At 43.3% G+C, this 23255-nt stretch overlaps 1 protein-coding gene across 3 annotated transcripts in view; it reads right to left on the bottom strand.

Moving 5' to 3' along the window:
- The window catches only part of CDH11 (cadherin 11), a 154519-nt gene that overhangs the window by 50344 nt on the left and 80920 nt on the right, over positions 1-23255 (bottom strand). For all 3 annotated transcript variants that reach the window (XM_027516388.1, XM_027516389.1, XM_027516390.1), the window contains exon 3: positions 613-1013. In XM_027516388.1, coding sequence (XP_027372189.1) covers positions 613-840 — 228 coding nt within the window. In that variant the 5' untranslated portion in view covers positions 841-1013. The remainder of the gene's footprint in view (positions 1-612; positions 1014-23255) is intronic.

Raw genomic sequence — 23255 nt, 5'->3', positions numbered from 1 at the left:
CAAGCCTTCTGAAATGGGGTTTTCCATCCCTGAGCCCAACTGGATAGAATCCCACCCATTCCCATGACGCATCCATTCATCTTGTCAAATATTCACAGAGGTGTCCCCAGAAGTGGGCTTTGGTGTCAGAACCTGGGGATACAAAATTGAACCAGTTCCTGATGGAAGTGGCTCAGGGTCCAGTGAGGGAGACAGAGGGATACACAGACGTGTGTACTACAGGGAAAGAGCCATGATGAAAATAGTACAGAGCATTATAAGAACACAAAGGAAGGCATCCTCGCTGGGGTTTGGACGTCGTGGGGGAAATGCCCCCAGTTGGAGAATGGTTAAATAAATAATCATCATTTCTATTCAAGAGACTACTGGGTAGCCATTAAAAACATAGTTTTTAGGGTATAATATCAAGTGGAAACAGAAGTGTTCTTAACATGGATGCCTAGGAATTAAAAAAAAAAAAAAAAAAGCTGGAAGGATGAATGAATAGGATGTGGTGGATTTTAGTGATGATCAGACCACTGCTACCTTCCCTCCCAGATTTTTGTTTTGCCAGGACCCCTGTCCGGAGAGGGTGGGGAGTGAGAAGTGAGCATGCAGTTAGAGCAGCCTTACCCTGCCCACGAGCACAGGGTCGGGTCCCGTGTATTCCTCTATCACGAAGAACTGGTTCCAGACCCAACCCCTCTTGGAGCGCTGCAGCACCTGGCCCTCCTTGCCCTTCTCGTGGTGCCCATGGAACGAGGGTCGCAGGTGGCTCCTCCGGTCCGTGGCGAAGGCCTGGCTGTGGCACAGCATGCCCAGGCACACCAGGGCGGCTTGTAAACAGTAGTTCTCCTTCATTTTTGGTTACGTGGTAGGCACAGGAGAATGCGGCTGTCACCCCGTCCGCCGACCGTGCGGCTGCCTGGCGGATGGCGGCCTCCCCAGACGCGTCACGCAGACCTCACTCGGGCTGGAAGGTCTCTCCTCGCCGAGCACATCACGTCAGGGCTGCCCACGTCCCTGGTCGGCCTCTGCAGGGAGCAGGAAAGGTCAGATTAGTCACAGGTTCCATCCCCACTTCCATTCTATTCTGTAAACACTGACCCACGCTGGACGCCGTGAGGGCTTTGCGCTGGGTACTGAGGAGGCAGATGCCAGTGAGAAATAGTCTCCAGGCTCTAGCCAGTTCACCACGCAGAATAAGATAAAGGTACAGGAAGAAACCCCTCAAAGTCTATATGAGGATAAAACGTGTGTGCTGTGGAGTCCAGCTGCCCAAGTCTGAGAGTCAGTTTTACCAGTTACTTAGCTCTGGGTTTAGGGTAAGCCAACACTGAGCCCAGTGTGCTCATTTATGAAATGGGCCGGGGAATCCTACTCAGTAAAAGGTACAGATCTGAGTCATAGCCCTAAGTCTCTTAGCCCAGACCTCCTATGTGGTCAGCACTTCATATTTATCTGTTATTATTATATTAATGATCGTGGGACTTCCCCTGGTGGCTCAGATGGTAAAGCGTCTGCCTACAATGTGGGAGCCCCGGGTTCAAACCCTGGGTTGGGAAGATCCCCTGCAGAAGGAAATGGCAACCCACTCTAGTATTCTTGCCTGGAAAATCCCATGGACGGAGGAGCCTGGTGGGCTGACAGTCCATGGGGTCGCAGAGTCTCAGACATGACTGAGCGACTTCACTTTCTTTCTTTTCATTATATTAATGATAATGATCATTCTTGGCTGTGTTTTTGTAGTAGGGAGGCCTAGGGCACTATGGGCATTCCACAGAGGAACACATAGTTGATGGGGATTGAGAATGGAGATGGCAGAGAGTGGGGACTGTTAAGGAAGACTTCCAGAAGGATGGGATGGAAGGGCTCGACTGTCAGATGAGTTACTGTGATAAGAGTGGGATGGATCGGATGTCCAGGTAGAAGGAACGGCGTGCCCCAAAGCACAGAGCTGTTCACAAGCACAGTACCTCCCGAGACTGTTCAGCTTACTGGATGGTATTATGGAAGGAGGAAGCCAGCAATGACTCCTAAGATATGAGAGGTCAAGGCAGACCCTGAGATGGTCAGTGATGGCCACTAAAACATTTGTCATTGAAATAATGGGTCAAATTTGCATTGTTGGGTCAATATAGTGTCAATTCAATAAGCACAATTTGCTTTTGTCTGGTCACATGTCCACCCAAGAAGATGAAAATCCTACCTTAACCTGACAGTCTTTCTAAGCATACTCTGTGGGCTCCCTTCAACAAAGAAAAACAAAATAAAACAGCATTCCCCACCAACTGGTCCAAAGGTCATGTTCCTGGCACTCGGCCATAACTCCGCTGCTCATCGACAGTAAGGATGAACCACTAACACATTTCCATGCCTCTATGGTTTCTCCCCTATAGTCACTCTAGTCCTCTCTCCAGCACTCAGGTTCTTCTCTCTGATCTTTAACTCCTGCCTCAGGTTTCTTGGCTTCTTTATGGGACTGTCTTTCTGGTGCCAGAAACTTATTCTTCCCCAAGGAACTTCTAGTCCTCATTCTCCTGTCTTAGAATCCCACACCTTCTTTTGAACAATCATCATCTCCTCTTGCAACACCTCTCAGACACAAGTTGGAGCCTGAGTTCCCAGAACCAGACAGTCCTCACTACCACCCTTACCTGTAACCTGAGGGGCTCTCAGAAAGTTGCTGGGCATGGAGGCTGCAACTATATTTCAACCCCCATGGGTCTAAATGAAATTGGTGAGCTTCTTCTTTTTTTTTTTAATTGAGAGGTATAGTTGATTTACAATTGTGTCCATTTCAGGTGTATCGCAAAGCAATTCAGTTATATGTAGCTGTGTGTGCACATATTAATGTTCTTTTTCATATTATTTTCCCTTATAAGCTATTATAAAACTGAATATAGTTCCCTGTGCTATACAGTAGGTCCTTGTTAGTTTATCTATTTTATATATAGTAGTGTGCCTATGTTAATCCCAAACTCCTAATTTATCTCCCTCACTCCATTTCTCCTTTAAGGGAACTCCATTTCCCCTATAAGGGGAAGAAACTATAAATTTGTTTTCTGTGCCTGTGGGTGTATTTCTGTACAGTAAGTAAGTTCATTTGTATCATTTATTTTAGATTCCACATATAAGCAGTATCATGAGGTCTGTCTTTCTCTGTCTGCTTTACTTCACTTGGTATGATAATCTCTAGGCCCAACCATGTTGCAGCAAAGGGCTTTATTTTATTCTTTTTAATGGCCAAGTAGTATTCCATTTATATGCCACATCTTCTTTATTTCTCTGTCTCTGGACGTTTCTTTAGGTTGCTTCCAAGTCTTGGGTATTGTAAATAGTGCTACAATGAACACTGGGGTTCAGGTATCTTTTCAGTGATGGTTTTCTCCAGATATAGGCCCAGGAATAGGATTGCAGGTAGTCTTATTTTTTGTTTTTTAAGGAACTTCCATACTGTTCTCCATAGTAGCTGTACCAGTGAAATTGGTAAGATTCTTGAATGTTGTATGAATAAAAACCATCACCTAATTCTTTGCTATCTGATTTGGACAAAGTGGTTGGATGGGGAGAGAGGTGAACAGAAAGGAGACAGTATGCATCTTGGCAGAGTGGAATATATCTAGATTTGGAGGTTGGGTTGACCTGAACTGAAATATCATTGTATACTTCAGTCTGGGTGGCCTTGCGCACATTGGCCAGGCACTCTGAGGCTTCAAGGTCTAATCTGAACAACGGGGATGACGAGAACTGGTGCACACATGTGGGGCTAAAGACAGAGAGAGAACTGGGCACACACTGGGTCTCCTCCTCTCTTTCCAGAGCTCCACAGTCCAAGTCTGTGGGCCTCACTCAGCAGAAGGAAGTGCTCTGATCTGCAGGTGGAGATGCCCTGAAGACAGGGGTGAAGTGCTTTCTCTAAGAGAGGAATTGAGGAATAAGAGTTACATGGAGATACCAGAGCCATCTGTCCTTAGAAGTCTCAGAAATAAGGGAACTGGTGGAATTCTACTTTGCTGGTGAACAACTCCTTTTCTTCTGAGGCTCTTTCATTTCACTGACCCAAGCCTTTCTGATGCTTTGTATGTAATATGGCAAAATGGTATCTGGAGAAGTCACACATGTACAGTAATTCCAAGTATCCATCACTGCCCTGAATACTATTTTGTGATGTATTATGTAAGTCCCTTTTCAAGGAATAAGGACTTCAGTATTTGTTGTAGACAGACTCCAGGATATGTTAAAGGCTGTGTAGAAACGAGAGAAAGATTCAGGAGGCAGTGTGGTCACTTAACAGCTTCTCCCGCGACTTGGGCATATCAATACTACATCAAATTCTGCTTCTTGTAAAGCAAACTGACTGCATGGAAGGGACCAGGAGGAGTTAAATCCTATAGTGAGGTAATGTGAAGTCATAGGAAGATGCCTGCATTTAAGTCAGAAAGCCAAAGATATGATTAAGCATCTTCCACTTTGCTCGCGGTGGGGCATGCCTCAGCTCCGAGAGTGGCAGCTGTGCCTCATTCTCTGTAAAGGGAAGCCATTGGGTGACATTTTCTACAGGTGGTTTCCAGGTTCACATTCTCATTTGGGTGAAAGATTTTGGAGGCATTTCTGATTCATAGCACCATCTCCTTACTAGACTGGTTGCTTCTTAATGGTTGGGATGATATCTTATTCACAACTGGGTGGCCAGTGCCTGAGCAGGACACCAGTAAAAGCTAAATATATGATTTGAACCCCATACTTCAAGTACAAACTTGATAATGCCTCCATAGAATCTCAAGAGGAAGAAATAGAAAAGTAAAAGCATATGGTGCAACAAGATCTCTGCCCATTTCACACCACACCAAGTATTAAGTGTTCATTCACACAGTGATAAATTATTCTTGCATATACTGTGAAGAGTATTTGAAATAAAGGGTTTAATTAAAGTTGATATTTCTGCACCTCTTTCTTCTGGCTGCCATTTTGCTGTAAAGCACAATTATTTCTGACACTAAATGTGTTGAAACTAGATGACAACTTTTTTTTTCTTTATAAAAAATTTCTAGATTGATACTAACAGACTTAAGTTTTCATGTGACCAATAAAGGATAAATGTCACCCTTTGTTAAAAAGGTGATACATTTCACCCTTTGTTAAAAAGGTGAAATTATCTATTTTCTTCTGTTGGAAAGAATAGCAAGATCAACTTGCTTTTAAAAGTAGTTCCTTGAAACCATTATTTATAAGTGCTTATATGACTGTGTGTATTATATAAAGTTATTTTAATGGTAAATCTCAGGTATGTTAAGATGAATTTTTAAGACATTGTTTTTTAATTCAATTTTGGAATGAAAATTTACTGAGCAAAATCTTTTTCTAGCCATTGCTCTAAAATCTTTATAAATAGTAACTCATCTATTAATTTCTATAACAAACTTATGAATGGGGGACTGTGAATATTCTTATTTTAAAGGATGGAAACTAAGATCTGGGTAGGTTAAGCAATTTATGCAAAGTTATGCTTCTGATAAATCACAGCACTGAGTCTGAGCCCATGACAGCTGGCTCTGGAGTCTGTCTTTAACCAGTGAGCAATACCGGCTGTCACCACTTGTTGGCTTCTGAGGTTCGTAAGGGAATGATATGGACACTGTGACAGAAATAGAAACCCAGATGCAGTGAACCAATAGGAGAACTAGGTGTATGCTCATAATATGATTATGATGAAAATGGTAATAACAGTTAACATTTGCCCAGTCTTATTGTTTGCCTGGGCTTCCCTGGTGGCACAGATGGTAAAGAATCTGCCTGCAAAGTGGGAGACCTGGATTCGATCCCTGGATTGGGAAGATCCCCTGGGGAAGGGAATGGCAACCCACTCCAGCATTCCTGCCTGGAGAATCCCATGGACAGAGGAGCTTGGAGGGCTACAGTCCATGGGGTCACAAAGAGTTAGCCATGGCTGAGTGACTAACACTTTCACTTTCACCTCTTTCATTGTTTGGCTATCATTCTTCCAAGTGCTTTCAATGAGTTGAGTCATAAATGTTCATAATAACTCTACACTGCAGTATTATTGTAATCCCCATTTTACAGATAGGTAGTCTGAGGCATACGAACATGAAGTAAGTTGCTCATAGTTACAGAGACAGCAAGTGGAGGAGCTGAGATATGAATACTGGATGGTTAGTTCCAAGACCTGCATTGTTATCCCCCACAATGCACGTGATATTGCCTCTCTAAGAGAAGACAGGAGGCCACATATATACACATATCATAAGACAACAGTCTCACGATGAAAACAATTTAAGTTTTGGTGGTAGGGGGTAATATGGTAACTAAAATGTTAAAACCAAACCAGAAAGAGGAAGATAAAACATTTTATAGCAGTGATCAAAGTGAAGATGAATAGGAAGTAATTATATCTGTTATCTGATTCTATGGTACCAGTATATACCAATATAACCAGGTTATATAAACAGTTGGCCAGTTAACAGTATAACCAGTTAACCAGTATACAGGTTATAACAAGTCCTTGAATAGTATAACCAGATCCTTGAACAGCACCACTACACAAAAGTAAATCTTTGACTTCTTATTTTTAAACACAGTTTCAGAATTTTCAAATGTATAGGTTAAAAAGATGTGTTCAGAAAGATTATTATTAGTATTATTTAGAAATTCTTCTAAAATCTAGAGATCTGGTTGATATATGCAGTGGTACAGAGTTTGCAGGAATCATGCATAAAAACAGGGGACAGCCCTCCTAAGAAGATCTTGACATTGGCAACAACTAGGGAAATATATCAATGTTCTAATTGGTTTTAATAAAGACCCCCCCCCACAAGGCAGTTCTTGAACAGTCCTATTAAAGCACTTTCTAGCAGTATGCCAGAAATGTCTAAGCATTGAAGTTCTACTAAAACATATAGGAGGACTTTATGATAGAAGCATATTGCTTGGAAGGAAAAATAAATGTTGTTGAAAGTCACAGAAGTAATAACACGACAGGAAAATGGATTTGCAAAACCACCAGCTCTTAAGTGGAAGGCTCGCCCCTCTATCTTGAGAGCAGATAGCCCGTCATGAGCTACCGCGCCTTGAGCATAAAACTCTCTCGCTGTGCTTGCTTTTGTCTCCGTAAAAGAAAATGACATAGACGGGTGTTTAAGTATATTTGGACTCCTGCTGGAAATTGTTATCGGGTAGAGAAAGAAAGACGAAAGCGCTTAGCACAAAGCAAGCGGCTTTGGTTTTTAGCGTTCTCCTCCCCCACGGAGCTGGAAAGATCAGACGGCTGACCTGTTCTTTTCATTTCCAGGGAGTTAATTTACAGTTAAAGGCAGGTTATCATTACATTAAGAATATTACTGAGCCCACCAGAGCTCAAAACCTTATTCTGCAAGTGCTCTGTCCTCCTGTCAGGAGCTCAGGGGCTCTGGTCCCCACTGCAACAAACACAGCTTTGTAACCAATCGGATTCCATTATGCAAATTAATTCAAGCATATTTTATTCCCAGTTCAGATCTCATCACTCAGCACTGAGCTGGTCTCTAGTTTCAAATCAAATCACAGGAATTATGCCATGTCTGTGGAAATCACAGAGAATGGGGACAGGAAGTAGTACAGGAACCACTGAATCACATTTCTTCCCCCATTTCTACACTTGGAGCAAAGCATAAGCTTGTAGTAGTAATCACTTCTGCTTAGGTGCAAAATACACAGCAGAGATGCAAAAATAGGCATTGCATATGTTACTCTATCTCCAATACCAAATTCAAATGTTAAAATAGGAAGCAAATGGGGCCCCTTATCAATGACCATGATGTTCTATAAGGGCAAGTGGAATGTTTAAAACCGCTCCAATGTAAATGTGATTCTCTGCTTCTAGAGATAGAGAACCACAGGAGTGTCAGCTTTGAAAGTGAAAAGATCACTCCCTGCCTGGTGTTGGGAAGGCCCGGGTCCAAATCACTCATCACTTGTGGGAGATATAAAATTAGGTAATGAGAGCTGGAATTATCCTCGATGAGGTACTTGCTTTTTCTGTACTGCGGGGCAGTATACTCAGGGCTTGGTGTACCGCATTTAATTGCATTTCCACTACAACTATATGTAAATATCACCCATGATATTATCTGCAAGGAAACCAAGGCTCTAGGCAATTAAATAAATTACTCAAGGGTACACCCTGAAACACTGGTAAGGCTGCACTTCAAATTCAAATTTATATGACGGCAAAACCCATGCTCTGGCAATACCTGGCTCCCAAACACTAAGATCTTCAACACATGGAGAGGCAGGATCCATTTCCAAGGATGATCTAAACTCCATATAGTATTTGACATTGAAAAGAACTTTTGTTAGAGGTGAATTTCATTTATTTTAAGTATGTACAATCAGCTTTTATATTCTTAGGCCACAGAGTATCACAGAAATCCAGCTTAAGTCCCCAGACCTCAAACACACAGAATCCCTCGCTGATTATTTATTTATCTTTTCAAGTAACTAAATCATCTCCAAATCATAAGATGACTAAATGCAATGTGTGCTGTGAAGAACTTATTATTTTTGCTCTACTCAATCCTTAAGATCGTCTTTTCCTCACTGTAATATTTTTAAATGTTAATCATTAAGATGAATGAAATACATTGACCCATACAGGAAATAACATTGTCACCAGTGTTATCTTGGGCTATGAATAAACATCCCATATGAATGTGTGGAAAGAGAGCGATCTTATTTTCCATTTTTCTTTTGCATGAGTGAAAGTATCAGAGGGAAGATCAGGGCAAAAATGGTAATGATAAACAGATCCTCAACATAATGTAATGTCATTGGTGGTATCAAAGGCCTATGTGTAAATCCCTCTTTGTCTCAGAGCTGTGAAAAATCTATATATAAAGTTTTCTTTATTTGCTGGTTCCTTCAATCAGCAGTAACTTTTCTCAGTGTCACACCTGAGTTGGTCTCTGGAGAAACATAGCTGCAATGCGTCTCTGATCTGTAGAAGACTCAAATGATGGTGAGACAGTTGTCTGAGCAGATAGATGATGGTATGCCATGACACGTGCAGACAGGACTGGGTATCAGAACACAGAGGCATCAGTGGCCACTCTCTGCAGATGAATCTGTAACATATCCCTTCTGCCTTTTGGAACTTGCCTACTCCTGCCTCTTCCAAGTGTTAACAAATATGTATATTAACAATCTCCCACATCTGGAATTTCTGCTCTCACCCTGAGCCATGGCTGATTGAACCACATGTAGTCCGGTGACACAACCAGACCATAAACCAACCACAGATTGCTTCAAACTGTGAAACCTGGTCAAAATGATAACCTGGGTGAGTTAGATTCACTGGGGAACTGGAATGAAAGGAAACAGAACCATTTGCCAGTTAGTAAGGGAGCTGAAATCCCATGGACAGAGGAGCCTGGTGAGCTACAGTCCATGGGGTTGCAAAGAGTCAGACACGACCTAGTGTCTAAACAACAAAGGGAGCTGAAACAGAAAGGTCAAGAGGCATATAGGCGATGGAATAGCAACAAAGTGATATCTGATGGCCAATGTTTTGGTAAAATCAAGGTATGAACAAGGTATGAGAAACCAAACAGAAACAAGCATGGCCTCTGTCCCTCAGCCAGGTAAATGGCAGAATGCATGGCCCTTCCTGGTCTCTGAAGATTTTGGCAATCAAGGACTGCCCTCCGGCTGCTGTCTCCATGGGGCCCAGCCTTAATGATAGTCCGTTTCGGAATTTCTGTGAGGTTCTTTGCACTGCCTCCCCATGCATAGGTAACATTAAGCCCCTTGTACATGAGCCACCTTGGGTGCTTTTTTATCATCAAACAGCAAACCTAGTAAACTATAATAATCCAGAGGAAAAGTTAGGTGGTTCTTCCTCTGGTAGAGGGTGAAGTAATATAGCTATGGAGATCATTTGTTCAGATGTACAAAATGCCTTTTTTTTTCTCTCTCTCTGAATTCCCAAGGCATGTTGAGCAATAGGGAGAAAGTGAAGTCGTTCGGTTGTGTCCGACTCTTTTGCGACCCCGTGGACTGTAGCCTACCAGGCTTCTCTGTCCATGGGATTTTCCAGGCAAGAGTACCTGAGCGGGTTGCCATTTCCTTCTCCGGGGATCTTTCCAACCCAGGGATTGAACCCAGGTCTCCCGCGTTGCAGGAGACACTTTACCCTCTGAGCAATAGGGAGAGCTCTAGAATAAAAGTCAAGACAGTTTTGTTGCAGGAAAGGTTCTGCCACTGAACAGTTGTGTAACCTTAGAAAAGACACTTTTCATTTGGGACTAAGTTTCCCCTGCTATAAACTGGTAACAACCTATGAAGGGTCTTCCACATCTACAGGAGCCTGTGAGTCTGTGCTGGGCTGCGACAGAGCAACTTTCCTGGGGTGGAGAGAGGTGAAGATCTCTTTAGAAGGTTTAGAAGGTCTGGATCCCACTGTGCTGGCAGGACTGCTCCACACACAAGTCCAGGAGGCCCCACTTACATCAGATAGAATGTGAATGGTGCCGGCCATGCAGAGCCCTGATAATGTGACAGGCCTGGAAACCCAGCCTCAGGGATCCAGACTTCACCTGAGGGACAGTGGGCATCATTAAAAACTCTGGTCAGGAGATTGCTGGAGCCCGAGCTGTCAGAGGTATGCAGGATAAACCAGCGTGAGAAATGGCATTTCTAACAAAATGGTTGAGAGCATGGGCTCAGGAGTCTGATGGGGTTAGAGGACTACAGCTCAAGAGTTTCTACTCACTAGCTGTGTGACTCAGCCTCTGTGAGTTTTCACGCTGCCTTACTGAAAATGCGAAAAACACGAGGACAGTTCTTAACAGGGGAGATCTAAAATGAAATGAGATGGTTCCCAGAGAGAGCTCTGTGTAGTACTTGACACTGGCTGGCACACAGAAAGTGATAAAGAGGGTACATTAGGAGTTCTGTCCCTTGAACAAGAAGACATAAATATGGACTGTAAGCCCTGGATGCATGAATGTGACGCGTAATATACATACAGCAGCATGCCATACAGTACAAGCCTTACAAAGGGCTCCAGGAGGCTGTCCATTAAAGGACATAAACACAATAACACTTACAACAGGACTGCTGAGTGCACTGACGCTGCTACGTGAGTCCAGGGAGACTCCTGGAGTCACTGCAGTAGTTCAGGTGAGAGGTAGTATGGTTCTGAACTAGAAAATAAGGCCCACATGGAGGCAAAGGGGACTTTCTAGAAACCACGCAGGTGTGAAGGGCTCTGGGACCTGGACAGGTTGAGGATAAAGGATGAGATTGCAGTCTGAGCAGAGAGAGAGAAGACAGCAGTGCTGTTCCTGGCCTCAACAGAAGAACAGACTGGTTTGGGGATAACAAGCATGAGTTTGGTTTTAAACATATTAAGCTTGTAAAGCCAGTGGATTGATGCTCAAGCGGCGAGCTAAGTCCAAGTTCGGTTTCCAAGTATTTCCGAAAGCAGGTACTGTCAACGTCAGCATTTCTGTTTCAAGTTTGGACACCTTGTTGCCTTAATCAATCCTAGAATCTCAGAACTGGGGGAAGCCCTAGGTAGACTTTCCACTATTAGTCCTTATTCCACAGACAAATGGGAAACTGAGATACAGAAGTGAGAAGCAACTTGCAAAATAGGAGACAACATGAACAAAACCTGAAAGCCCTCGCTGCACAGAGGGAAAATGCAGGGGGAAGAACAAGTATCAACAGTGAAAGGAAATTTTTATAGCATCTACCGTGCCCTTTCCTCACAAAACCCGGCTTAAAAGCAACCCTCCTTTTCAAAAGATTTCTATGGAAACAGCCAGTCCAGGTTCCATAAGGGAACAGACAGTCAGAAATAAGGACCTGGGAGCTCTTTAAAGATGATCTGTGGAGAACTGGAAGAGGAAAAACAATCTACATATTCTCACTCGACTGTGACATCCTGCAGAGAGCCACTGTCCACAAAGTCTGTTTCTTAAGCACAAACAATAAGAGGAGGAATTATCCCAAGGTGGCCTTAATAACTGACAAGGGCCTGATGTGGTTTTTCTGAAATAATTACTAAGGCGAGGAGAGAGAGTGCCTCCAATCAGCACCTCCAAGAGCCTTTAGAATTCTGAGAAGGCCAGCCTGTGACCCCAATCCACCTCAGTCCGTGTGCATCCGTCCAGCTTAATCAGCCACCAAACCGGAGTGAGGAAAGCACAGACTCAAGCTGCTTCCAATTATCAGAGGCACAATTTTTTTTTTTTTTATCGCAGCGTGGGTGGGCTGTTCTGGAGGTCTCTTTCCAATGGACCTCCTCAAACTATGCTATCATGCTAAGAGTAGACTAAACTCTGCCATGTTTTTAAATGGCTTTTTATTATTATTATTTTTTTGTATCTTTATATACCCCATAGAGGGTCCCCCTCCTTGTTCTCAGAAAGCAGACACCAACAATAGCCTCATAATGATTGCATTGTGGTTCCAACTAATCCAATCTCTGAAACCCACTTCTTTCTTTTCAAGTGCATTAATGTCATTTATCAAAAGGAAGGGGATTTTTTTGAAAAAAAGTTAAGCATAAAAGAAAAGTAATGGGATACAGCAAACTAGTCAAGTGCCTTGTACAGACGTGCACGGAGCATTTTCTGAAGCATATACCCAACGCTCAGACAGGCAGGACTTTTAAGTGTCTTTTGTGGGTCTCAGATAATGTGGTTCACTTAATTAGATTTTCTATAATCCCAGGTTAATCCTATTGTGAATTACAGACGTGAGTTCACTTGCCTGGCAGAAACATCTACTGCTACAAATGCATTTCTGGAAAAAATATATACCTTACTTATAATTCATTAGCAGAGTCATTTTTGCAAAGACACCTACTTCATTTTCTCCCTCCACCAGGTAGAAGAAACCCTTTCCCATTCCTTTGGATCACAATGTCCTTTAAAACAATTTAATTATGTCTTCCTTTTACCTAAGTACTTCCCCGGTGGCTCAAGACGGTAAAGCGTCTACCTACAATGCGAAAGACCCAGGTTCAATCCCTGGGTGGGGAGGATCTCCTGGAGAAGGAAATGGCAACCCACTCCAGTATTCTTGCCTGGAAAATCCCACGAACAGAGAAGCCTGGAGGGCTACAGTCCATGGGGTCGCAAAGAGTCGGTCACGACTGAGCGACTTCACTTCTTTTCTTTTTTCCCTAGGATTAAGTTCCCTACGAGTTGGGGACACAACAGTTAACTTCTCACTGAATACCTTGCCCCTGACTACAGTGATGTATATGCTGACATGAGGGCCCAGGAGGCCTTCTGTCCCTCGTGGAACTTAAAATATAGACTAGTGTCTCTAGAACTTGACTGCATATTAGAATTAACCAAGAATGGGGGAAAAGTGAAAGTGAAAGTCACTCAGTCATGTCTGACTCTTTGTGACCCCTCTGACTGTATAGTCCATGGAATTCTCCAGGCCAGAATACTGGAGTGGGTAGCCTTTCCCTTCTCCAGGGGATCTTCCCAACCCAGGGATTGAACCCAGGTCTCCTGCATTGCAGGTGGATTTGTTACCATCTGAGCCACCAGGGTAGCTTGGGATTGGGGAGGGGGGTGTCTTAAAAATCCCATTGCCAAGGCCTTACTCTAAACTAATTAAAAGCAAAGAAACTAGCAATCAATATTTTTTGAAGTTCCCTGGGTGGTTCCAGTGTACATTCAAGATGAGAACCACTCGTCAAGAGTAATACTATCCAATATGGTAGCAATCTAGACACATATAGCTTTTTAAATTTAACTTCATGTAAATTAAGTGAAGGGCGTTCCCAGGGGCTCAGCAGTAAAAGATCTGCTTGCAATGCAGGACTCCTAGGAGACACAGGCTCAATCCCTGGGTCGGGAAGATCCCCTGGAAGAGGGCATGCAACCCACTCCAGTATTCTCACCTGGAGAATCTCCTGGACAGAGGAATCTGGTGGGCTATAGTCCATGGGGTCACAAAGTCAGACAGGACTGAAGCGCCTTAGCACACAAATTATATAAATGTTAAAATTTACTTCCTCCATGCCCTAGTCCCATTTCAAGTGTTCAATGGTGATTTCAGTCATCAAAAAAAAAAAAAGTTCTGTTATTCATCAGTGCTGGTCTTGGACACTAAAACATCCTCATCTGAAGCAGAAATGTCTGTTCCCTGAATGAAGGTGGACAAAGAACACTGCATTTAAAGACCTGCCATGAACTCACTGCCTAATTCCTATCATCTAGACCTCAGTTTTCCTCTCTGTGAAACAAAGGGCTGAGTAAGCTGGTGAATCTCTACGTGACATTAGCAGAATGCCTGAGAAAAACCAAGGGACAGGGTTACAATGGGTGGGGCCACTGAGCCAACTGGCCCCTTGTGAGCGCGCAGGCTTTACCCAGGACCGACTCTTCGACCCCATGGACTATAGGCACCAGGCTCCTCTGTCCATGGGATTGACCAGGCAAGAATACTGGAATGGGTTGCCATGCCCTCCTCCAGGGGAACTTCCCAACCCTGGGATCAAACCTGCAACTCCTGAGACTCCTGCGCTGCAGGTAGATTTTATACTGCTGAGCCACGTGAACTGGCCCCATACTCCACAGGAAACAGAACATCCAGCTAAACTGGCCAAAATGTTTCCTTGAAAAGCAGTTCAACTGCATTACAAAAAAACAAAGGAAAAAAAAAAAAGAAACCACTTCTGAGATCTTCATGCTTCACAGAACTTGCTGTCTCAGTCCAGGGATGGTTAGTAAATTCCTGCTTCAGTGCCCATAATCTCCCGGTTCAGGAAGGAGGTCCAGGCTTAGGAAACTGTGGGACCACTGACAACCGACAACTCACTTCACCTCTCTGAATCTGTTTTCTGTTATGAAAAGGAGGGCGAAGGATGCATGACCTCCCTGGCTCCCAAGTTAATCTGAGGGTCGAATAAGATAATGGTTTGGGAAGCTCTTTGTCAAAGCATAATGTGGGCTACATGGGTGAAGACAAGCCTGGTGAAACGCTGAGAGCAGTGGCAACATCTATTTTTTTGAGTAATTTTTTAAAGTTTTGGCTTTTAGCCTTCAGTGGCGTGGATTGTAGATGAATGTAAATGACTTGTTTTTGTGACTTCACTCCTTTTCTCTGATAGGGATATAAAATCTTTCAGATGCTGCAATGGACATGGGCATCCTTTCTGTTTGCCCCCAGACCCAATGGGATTCTATAGTGGTGACTTGTGAGAACACTGTCCTCCTTGTCTAGGGGATGGTGTGTGTGTTGGGGAAAGTGGGATGGCTGATTCCCACAAGGAAAGGTGTGACAGTGTATTAGGGCCCCCAGACTCAATAGGGATACAGACCAGAAGTCCGTCTGCAGAATCTAAGGGTCTTTCAGTTATCCTTGATATGGATGAGTATAGAGTGATCATGGGGAATGTGGACAAAGATGCCAAATGCTCATCACAGGAGAGGGCTGGCTCCCTTAACTGGATGAGTTCTGGGAGGCCACCTTAGCAGATCCTTTATTCACCATTTAACCTCCGTTTGAAAGAGCCCCATCCCTGGAAAAGAGGCGCATGGCATTACTGTTACAAAGTTATCATCTACAAACTAGCTGCTGTGTTTCTGAGAACCTACTATGGGATAGGTGCTTTACTAGGTGCTATACGTAGATTCTTTACAGCCTCTCTCTCCCAAGCACCTTTGAGAGTTTTGTATTACTGCCTCCTTTGCCTAGATATGGAAGCAAGGGCTAGGGGCACTTCATTTTCAGAGCATTCTGAAACCTGCAGTGGAATTTGAAGCCATATATGGCCCGTTTGGAAGCTCTTATCTTTCTGCCTTTGATGATGAACTTCTCTACAATTCTTCTCTGAAGGTCTTAATTTTTCCTTCCAGGGATGTTCAGAGTTCAGTGAAATCTCATTCCACATGGCAACCATTTGATAAATATTTGTAGGATTTCCACAGTTGTTAAATGCTACAAACTTAGGTGAAACATATTCTTTGCTCTCAAGGAACTCAGGTTACTATCTTTTTAGAGTGTGCATTCCCTCTAAGAGTCTTGCAATTAATTCTCCACTTTGAACAGTACCAGTCTGTTAACATTTCCTTAGAGCAACTGCCCCAGCCCTTCCCTAGATGTTCTCCAGCCTGCCCCGCTCTTCAGAACAGTCCTCGAAGGAATGAATCATGATTTCCAAACTCCCCTCTCTCTCTCACACACAACATTTTCCACTTTAGAACAAAATTTTGCTCTACACCCTTCACTGCCTCAGCCTCAAAGAAGGTGCTAATGAGTAATAAGATACAAGCGGCACAGGGAACTAACTGTAGGAAGACAGCCAGACAATAAATACCTTCCAACAAAAGGAACGAGCCCAACAACATGAGACAGCTCCGTGAGATCTCACGTGCTAACATCGTTGAAAAGATTAGGTATGTCGCTCTTGGAAGGAGGGATTATGCTTTGATGGAGGCAAGTCCCACACATCAATGGTTCACCCAAGGACATTCAAGGTGAGACCCAGACGTATGCCTTCCTCTCAGACAGGAAGACCATCACAGTACCCACACCGCAAAGGAGATTCAATTCAGTTTTTAACAGCAAATGGAAACATGGTGGGTATGGGGATGACAATAAGTTTTTTAAAAAATAAAATTACATAAACAAATAAAAGTGTAAAAACTTTCATCAGTATATAGAGCACCATGGTGACATTTCCCCAGACATGCATGACAGCTCCCCAGGGGAAGCATGTGCAGCAGGGGACGGGCACTGCCCTTGCTCTCAAGAGTCTTACATCCTTTAAGCAAGTACCTCTTTCCAAAAAGATGTTATTGGAAGGGAAACTTGCAATCCTTGATAATGTAAAAAGGGTGCTTCAGTGTCACCCAGTAAGGGGATGTGCCTTTGGACCAGAGCTGCCCCAATCTCACAAGGAGTAGATGAAGACAGAACAACAAACCAGTTATTGTATAAGTCATGAACTTTACCATCAAGGACTTAGTTAAGCCTTCCCTGAAAAATATCCATAACAGAGATGCCCACTCTTGCCTCTCAAGGATGGCTGCCCAGAGGGTCATAGAAACATGGCCTCATCTCCTCATTCAGTGTGCTCCTATGAATGTGAATCCAACCATGACATTGGGTATCCCAGACTGGGGCCCTCTGCATCCCCAACATTTAAGTTCCCATCCTCCATCTCTTCTATGTATAGATATTTTAAGATCTAAATTCCAGCAACCTAATAATGCTCACCCAGAACTTATAAGTTGGGTGTATGTTTGTGGGGGGGAAAGGTGGGGAATGAAGATTCAGAATTTGAAAGCTAGTTGATTTGACAAATACACCTATTCAGAAAACACCAACAACCCCAGATCAAGTCAGCTCATTTAAATGAACAGTAGAGATAAACATTCAGAGAGGTCAAAATACACTCAGGATGGCACAGCCGCTTTACCAAGAAAGGAGATAGGACCTAGATCTGGAAACAAATCGGTAGAATTTTGAAAGGCAGAAAATGGAAGGACGGTACTGTAGCCTGTTTCTTATTCCTCCTCCAAAGACATGCTCTCCACAACAGGAGCTGATGGGAAACCCACTGCCTAGTCCTCACCGTGACTGTTGCTCTGCTGATGTGCCCAGCTGGACTGCCTAGAGCTTTGAGGTTCTACCTAGGCGATGCTAGGTTTTTCTCTCTGGGGTCTGCCCCCTGCCTCTGACATTTTACTTCTTGGGGTCTCCCTTCTATTTGCGCAGAGGAGACAACAAATGATGCTGCCTCCTGCCTGTATCTGCTGTGTATCTCTGCCAAGGACTATGCTTCTTTCCCGGATTTATACCCTTTAGACCAACCCATGGCAAGGACTCTGGGGTCCTGGGGTCTTATTACTTCCTATTCCATTAAAGTTGTTCTAGCTAATGGCTCCAACCAAACACACACACACACACACACACACACACACACACACACACCTGTGTCTCCCCTTCCCACCCTTCCCCACCCTGCCGCCTGAGGCCTTCCCACCAGGCCTGGTGACAGAGTTTTTGCACCTTGCTGCTGTTTCACCCTACAGGGAGTGAACTGAACCTTCAGCTGCTACAAAATTTAAATCTTTGTCTTCTGTCAGATTTCACCAGCTTGCACATCCTCTTCAACAGATGGTCAATCTTCAGTGCTTGGGTAATACCTTCCCACTGAAGAGGAAAAGTTTAAGTGTTACACAGGATACAGCCTGGCAACTATGTTTCCACAGAAAGAGGGAATCTGCTTTTCAGATTGTTTCCAGATTGAAAAGTGACTCTTAACCATAAAATGAGCAGAGGAGTATAGGTTTCTTGAGGGTGAGGAGGGGATGGAGGTTTCACTATGAGAAAACCCACAGTGAAATATCAGTGATATCTAAACCAAAAGCCAGAAAAAAATTTTTCCGGGGTCATAAGAAAAAGCAGGCAGACATTTTGTTGAACATACTTAAAAGAAGCCGTCTCCTTCAAATCGGTACAAGTCACAGACTTGGCGCTGAGTTTGCACTTTGAGCAGATACATTTTTCCCCCTGCAAAGAGTAAGGAAGACCTTAATACAAAGACGTGATTTTTTTTTTTTCCCAGTGAAGTCATCTTGGAACAAAAAAGCATGACAAAGAGGAGAAACTCAGATTACAGCAGAAGAGTGACAGTTATTTCACTTATGACTGGTTAAAGAATTTTAAATCAGTTCCTTAGTAAGCATGGAGAACTGGAGTTTATTTTGGAGACAACGAGACATCATGTATACTGGCTAAATGGATGGCTTCAGAGGAAATTGTTTGCCAATATGCTATTGTATGACTCTGGTTATCCTCAGTACAGTTCCTTTCTCAACATCTCGCATAACAGAAAACAGCATTTTTTAAAAGAGAGAACCTAGCCTCAATGCGCACACACCTGGCATGTGCAGTCAGGCTTGTGGGCTGAAATGACGAAACCATGTTGCAATTACCCTCGAGGAAACTGTTTTAATATGGCTCACTTCTACTGAGTTGGATTGTGTGTTGAAACAACTCTTTACTAAAATGGGCAGATTTCTAGGAATAATCATCACAAATTTGCAAAAAGCAATGTGTGTCAGAGTAGAAAAATTTCCAGTTGCAATCACATGATTTAGGAATGAATACTGGTTTAGGACTCAGAAAATCTGCCTGTTTCCAACTTTGTCATGCTGATGTGAGGCCTATCAAATCATAATGGGCAGGTGATTAAATTTAATGAAAAGTAGAGGAGCTCCGGGCTTCCCAAGTGGTGCTACTGGTTTAAAAAAAAAAAAAAATCACTTGCCAATGCAGGAGATAGAAGGGATTCAGGTTGGATCCCTGGGTCGGAAAGGTCCCCTGGAGGAGGGAAAGGCAACCCTCTCCAGTATTCTTGCCTGGAGAATCCTGTGGACAGAAAAGCCTGGTGGGCTACTGTCCATGGGTCAGACACAACTGAAGCAACTTAAAACATACACACACAGAGGAGCTAGACTTAGCAAATGAAAATACAGGACGTCTAAATAAATTTGAGTTTCAAAGGAACAACTATTTTTAGTTCAAGCATGTCTTACACAATGTTGGGGGATATAGTTATACTAAAACATGTCTTTGTTTATCTGAAATTCAAGTTTAACTGGAAGCCCAGTATTTTGTCTAAAAAAGCCGAAACATTTGTATAAATAAAGAACCAGACTAGGTAAGCCAATCTTCAAGCTTCAAATTATTTTTATCCTAAATCCCCAAATCATCTTATCTTCAAATACCTTTTCTGTGAACTCATTACACTCCTGCCCACAGAAGCAACATCACAGACTGGGCAGAAAAGATTGCATTTGGGGAAATGTTGACAGTTTGGGAACTTTTAACAACAGCGTAACTGAGGTCAGAGAAATCCAAAGCAGGAATTTAGATTTCCCCAGAGAAGGTAGAATAGGCCATCAGATATTGACAGGTGACCTACAATGTAGAAAGCCTAAGGATGAAAGGATTATCTATAGCGCTAATTGATTGAGGAATTAGGAATAATGTTCTCTTTCATCCTCTGACTTGACACTGGCTCTGAGGAAACAACCCAGTACCTAGGTCTGAGAGTCAAGATCATTTATAGTAGGAACATGTACCATGCCAGATTAGCAGGCAACTTCCAAGGTCATTTTCAGAAGGCAGCATTCATGGATCCCTATTCTTTCACACACACACACACACATTAATAAAAATGAATTAGCCAAAAATGCCCTCAGCATGAACTGGGAAACCAGTGTTGAGTCAAGCAGAGGGAATAACAAGAGGATGTTGTCATGGTCCTCCAGTCACCGAGTGTCTCGTGGTGGTGGCACACTGGGCAGCAGCCTAGAAAATTGGGAAATAGGATGTGGAAGGAGCTTTGCTGGGGATATGAGAGAGCAGAAAGAGTTCATAGGAGACTCACGTAAATGAGGGCATGAGGATGAGGTTGGGCAGAGAAGACTTACTTGATAAAGCAGAATTAAGTCTTGAAATATATGAATGAATCAGATGTTCAGGGTTGGACCAGTAGGAATAAAAATCTATGGCATGAAATTAGATGCTGTCTTTGGGTAACAGTAGGAACAACGAAGGAGAAGAAAATGGCAACCCACTCCAGTGTTCTTGCCTGGAGAATCCCAGGGACAGGGGAGCCTGGTGGGCTGCCGTCTATGGGGTCGCACAGAGTCGGACACAACTGAAGTGACTTAGCAGCAGCAGCAGCAGGAACAATGAAAGCACAGGGTCTGCTCAAGAGGAGGAAGCGGGTGAGGCAGCAGAGGTGGGCACAAGGCAGACCACAAGCAAAAATAATCGCTAATTACTATAATACTAATAGCATTTACTCTTTGGCCAGTGCAGGTGAAGGAGATGCTTGGCTTCATATCTATACTGCAGCAGTGCAAAGAGGGAAAGTCAGCAGTGAGTCAGTTGACTATGCAAAAATAGCCAAATGTCCAACGCTGTGGTTCTTCTCTGTCAACATAAATGGGTGTCTGCTTCAATTATTCATTTTCCATCTGGATGCATTAAGACCTGAGAACTCAGAAGCAGCAGAGTGCCCAACACTCAGATTTAAGGTGAGTGTGTTATGGCCATGGGGAGAAAAGAAAACCAAAAAAGCAACCAACTCTGCTCCACCCTTCAAGGATTGGTGGGTGGGGGAAGGGAAGGAGAACAAAGGGAAAGGCGCATAATATTGTATCCCTTGCCTACGAAGATATTAGACGTCAAGCTAGAAGCATGAATGATGCTTGAATTCCTTACAGTCTTGTGATGTAGGGATAACTATTCCTACTTGACAGATGAAACAAAGAATCACAGAACTTCAGTTTCCCAAGTTCTGTCGCCAGATAAAATGGCATAACTTCCATTTCACCCCAACTACAGGAAATAAGCTCAAATACATGTGTTCAGCATTCTACCAATCCCCAACAAAATCAGCCAAAGAAAAGTGGCTCATGATATAACAGAGGTGGTGCCCGTGCAAAGAAGGAGATTCATTTCATTCTGATTTTCCCTGATCTGCTCTGTATGTATCAAATCAGAGCCCTCTTTGCAAAATTAAGGGCCTTAGTTATCTTTCCATTCAGTCGGAGTGGCATTATACTTGCACGCAGACGTTCCTAGCTAAGCGGAGGAATATCAAGTTTTTACAAAATCATTCATCAAGAGGTGAGACCTAACCCTGATTAGCGTTTCAATAAGAAGCCTAAGACTAAATAGAGACTAAGCAGACGATCACAACGGCAATTAGGCATCTTCTAGACAGCCAAGCTTTTCCTCAGACCAAACGACTAAGAGCAAATGAGAAATTTTTTTTCCTATCTCTCTTTTTTTTTTTCCCCCCTGCTGTGAAATGAACTGCCTTAAATAACTGATGAGGTGACAGCAAATCCGTTAAAGAAAACATTTGTCCATTAAGTGAGGCTTAATTAAACAGAGCACAGGCAAATCGTTCTTCCATCTAATAAGTGGTACGCTATGGCTAAAATCATCCTATTTTCAGTGCTTGGTCTGGGAGGCCTGTGATGACACCCCACCAGTAAACTAGGGGAAAACACACACACAGAGACTTTGAAGAAATCACATGCCACGCTGCAAAGCAATGGATGAATTGGAGATGTGCATGTGCAAATGAAGTTAATCAAATATTAGTATTTTTCTCTGGTTACTCTCTCTAGATTTTCTCAGAATAATGAAGCTTATCCCCAGGGCAAGGGGGCTGCAGGGAGGGAGGTGTCTTGTTGTCTAGTTAGTAAGTCGTGTCCAACTCTTTGAGACCCCCTGGACTGCAGCCCACCAGTTTCGTTTGTCCATGGGATTTCCCAGGCAAGAATACTGGAGTGGGTTGTCATTTCCTTTTCCAGGGGATCTTCCCAACCCAATGATGGAACCTGCATCTCCTGCATTGCAGGCAGATTCTTTGCCACTAACATTCACTTATCTGCTAAGATGAGCCATTTGGAATTACTGATAAAAGGGCTTAGCTGTAGGACTGTGAGTGTCTAGGACTGAAATTCTCTAAGAGTGCATCATCAATGCTCCATGACAATGGGGGTCATATGTGTTTTGTTCATCATCCTATCTCCAGTCGGTAGCTTGATATTGGGCACATGGGCAGCAGTCAATGAATACTTGTTGACTGAGTTTGTGAGAAAAAGACTCGGAGTGGACACATTTGTGTCTTAAGTGGTAACCCTAGAAATAAGCTTGGAGGTGTTATAGCCCAAACTGTGTTTCTCTAACAAAGGCTTGACTCCTGACTCCCAGGAACTGTGAAGGAAAGGTGATTGTATTTGCAAACAGGGTCTTTGCAGATGATCAAGTTAAGATGTTGATAAAGTCATCAGGATAGTCTCTCATAAGGATCATCTTCCTTATTAGAAGAGGACATTAGGATTCTGGGAAACACCATCAATAAGCCAAAAACTGCCCAAGGCCACCAGAAGCTAGGAGAAAGTGGGGCACAGAGTCTCCCTGCCAGGCCTCAAGAAGAAGCACACTCTGCCAGCACATTGATTTTGGACTTTGGGGCTCCCAAACTGTGAAGCAATACATTTCTGTTGTTTAAGCCACCCAGCTTGTGCTACAAGCTGCTAAGCTACCAGGGAAGTCCTGAGGGACTGTCTAAGTCCTCCACATTACCGCACTAGGTAATGTCCAGAGCTTTCAGATCATTATCTTATTTACTCTTCACAGCCACTCATGAGGTAAGAATACTATCCATAATTTACAAATGAGGAAAGTGAGGTTCAGGAGTCCTTTGG

This window comes from Bos indicus x Bos taurus, chromosome 18, assembly GCF_003369695.1.
Source record: "Bos indicus x Bos taurus breed Angus x Brahman F1 hybrid chromosome 18, Bos_hybrid_MaternalHap_v2.0, whole genome shotgun sequence".
Taxonomy (NCBI): Eukaryota; Metazoa; Chordata; class Mammalia; order Artiodactyla; family Bovidae; genus Bos; species Bos indicus x Bos taurus.
The sequence above is the reverse complement of the archived record's forward strand: the minus strand, read 5'-3'. Positions and strand labels throughout refer to the sequence as shown.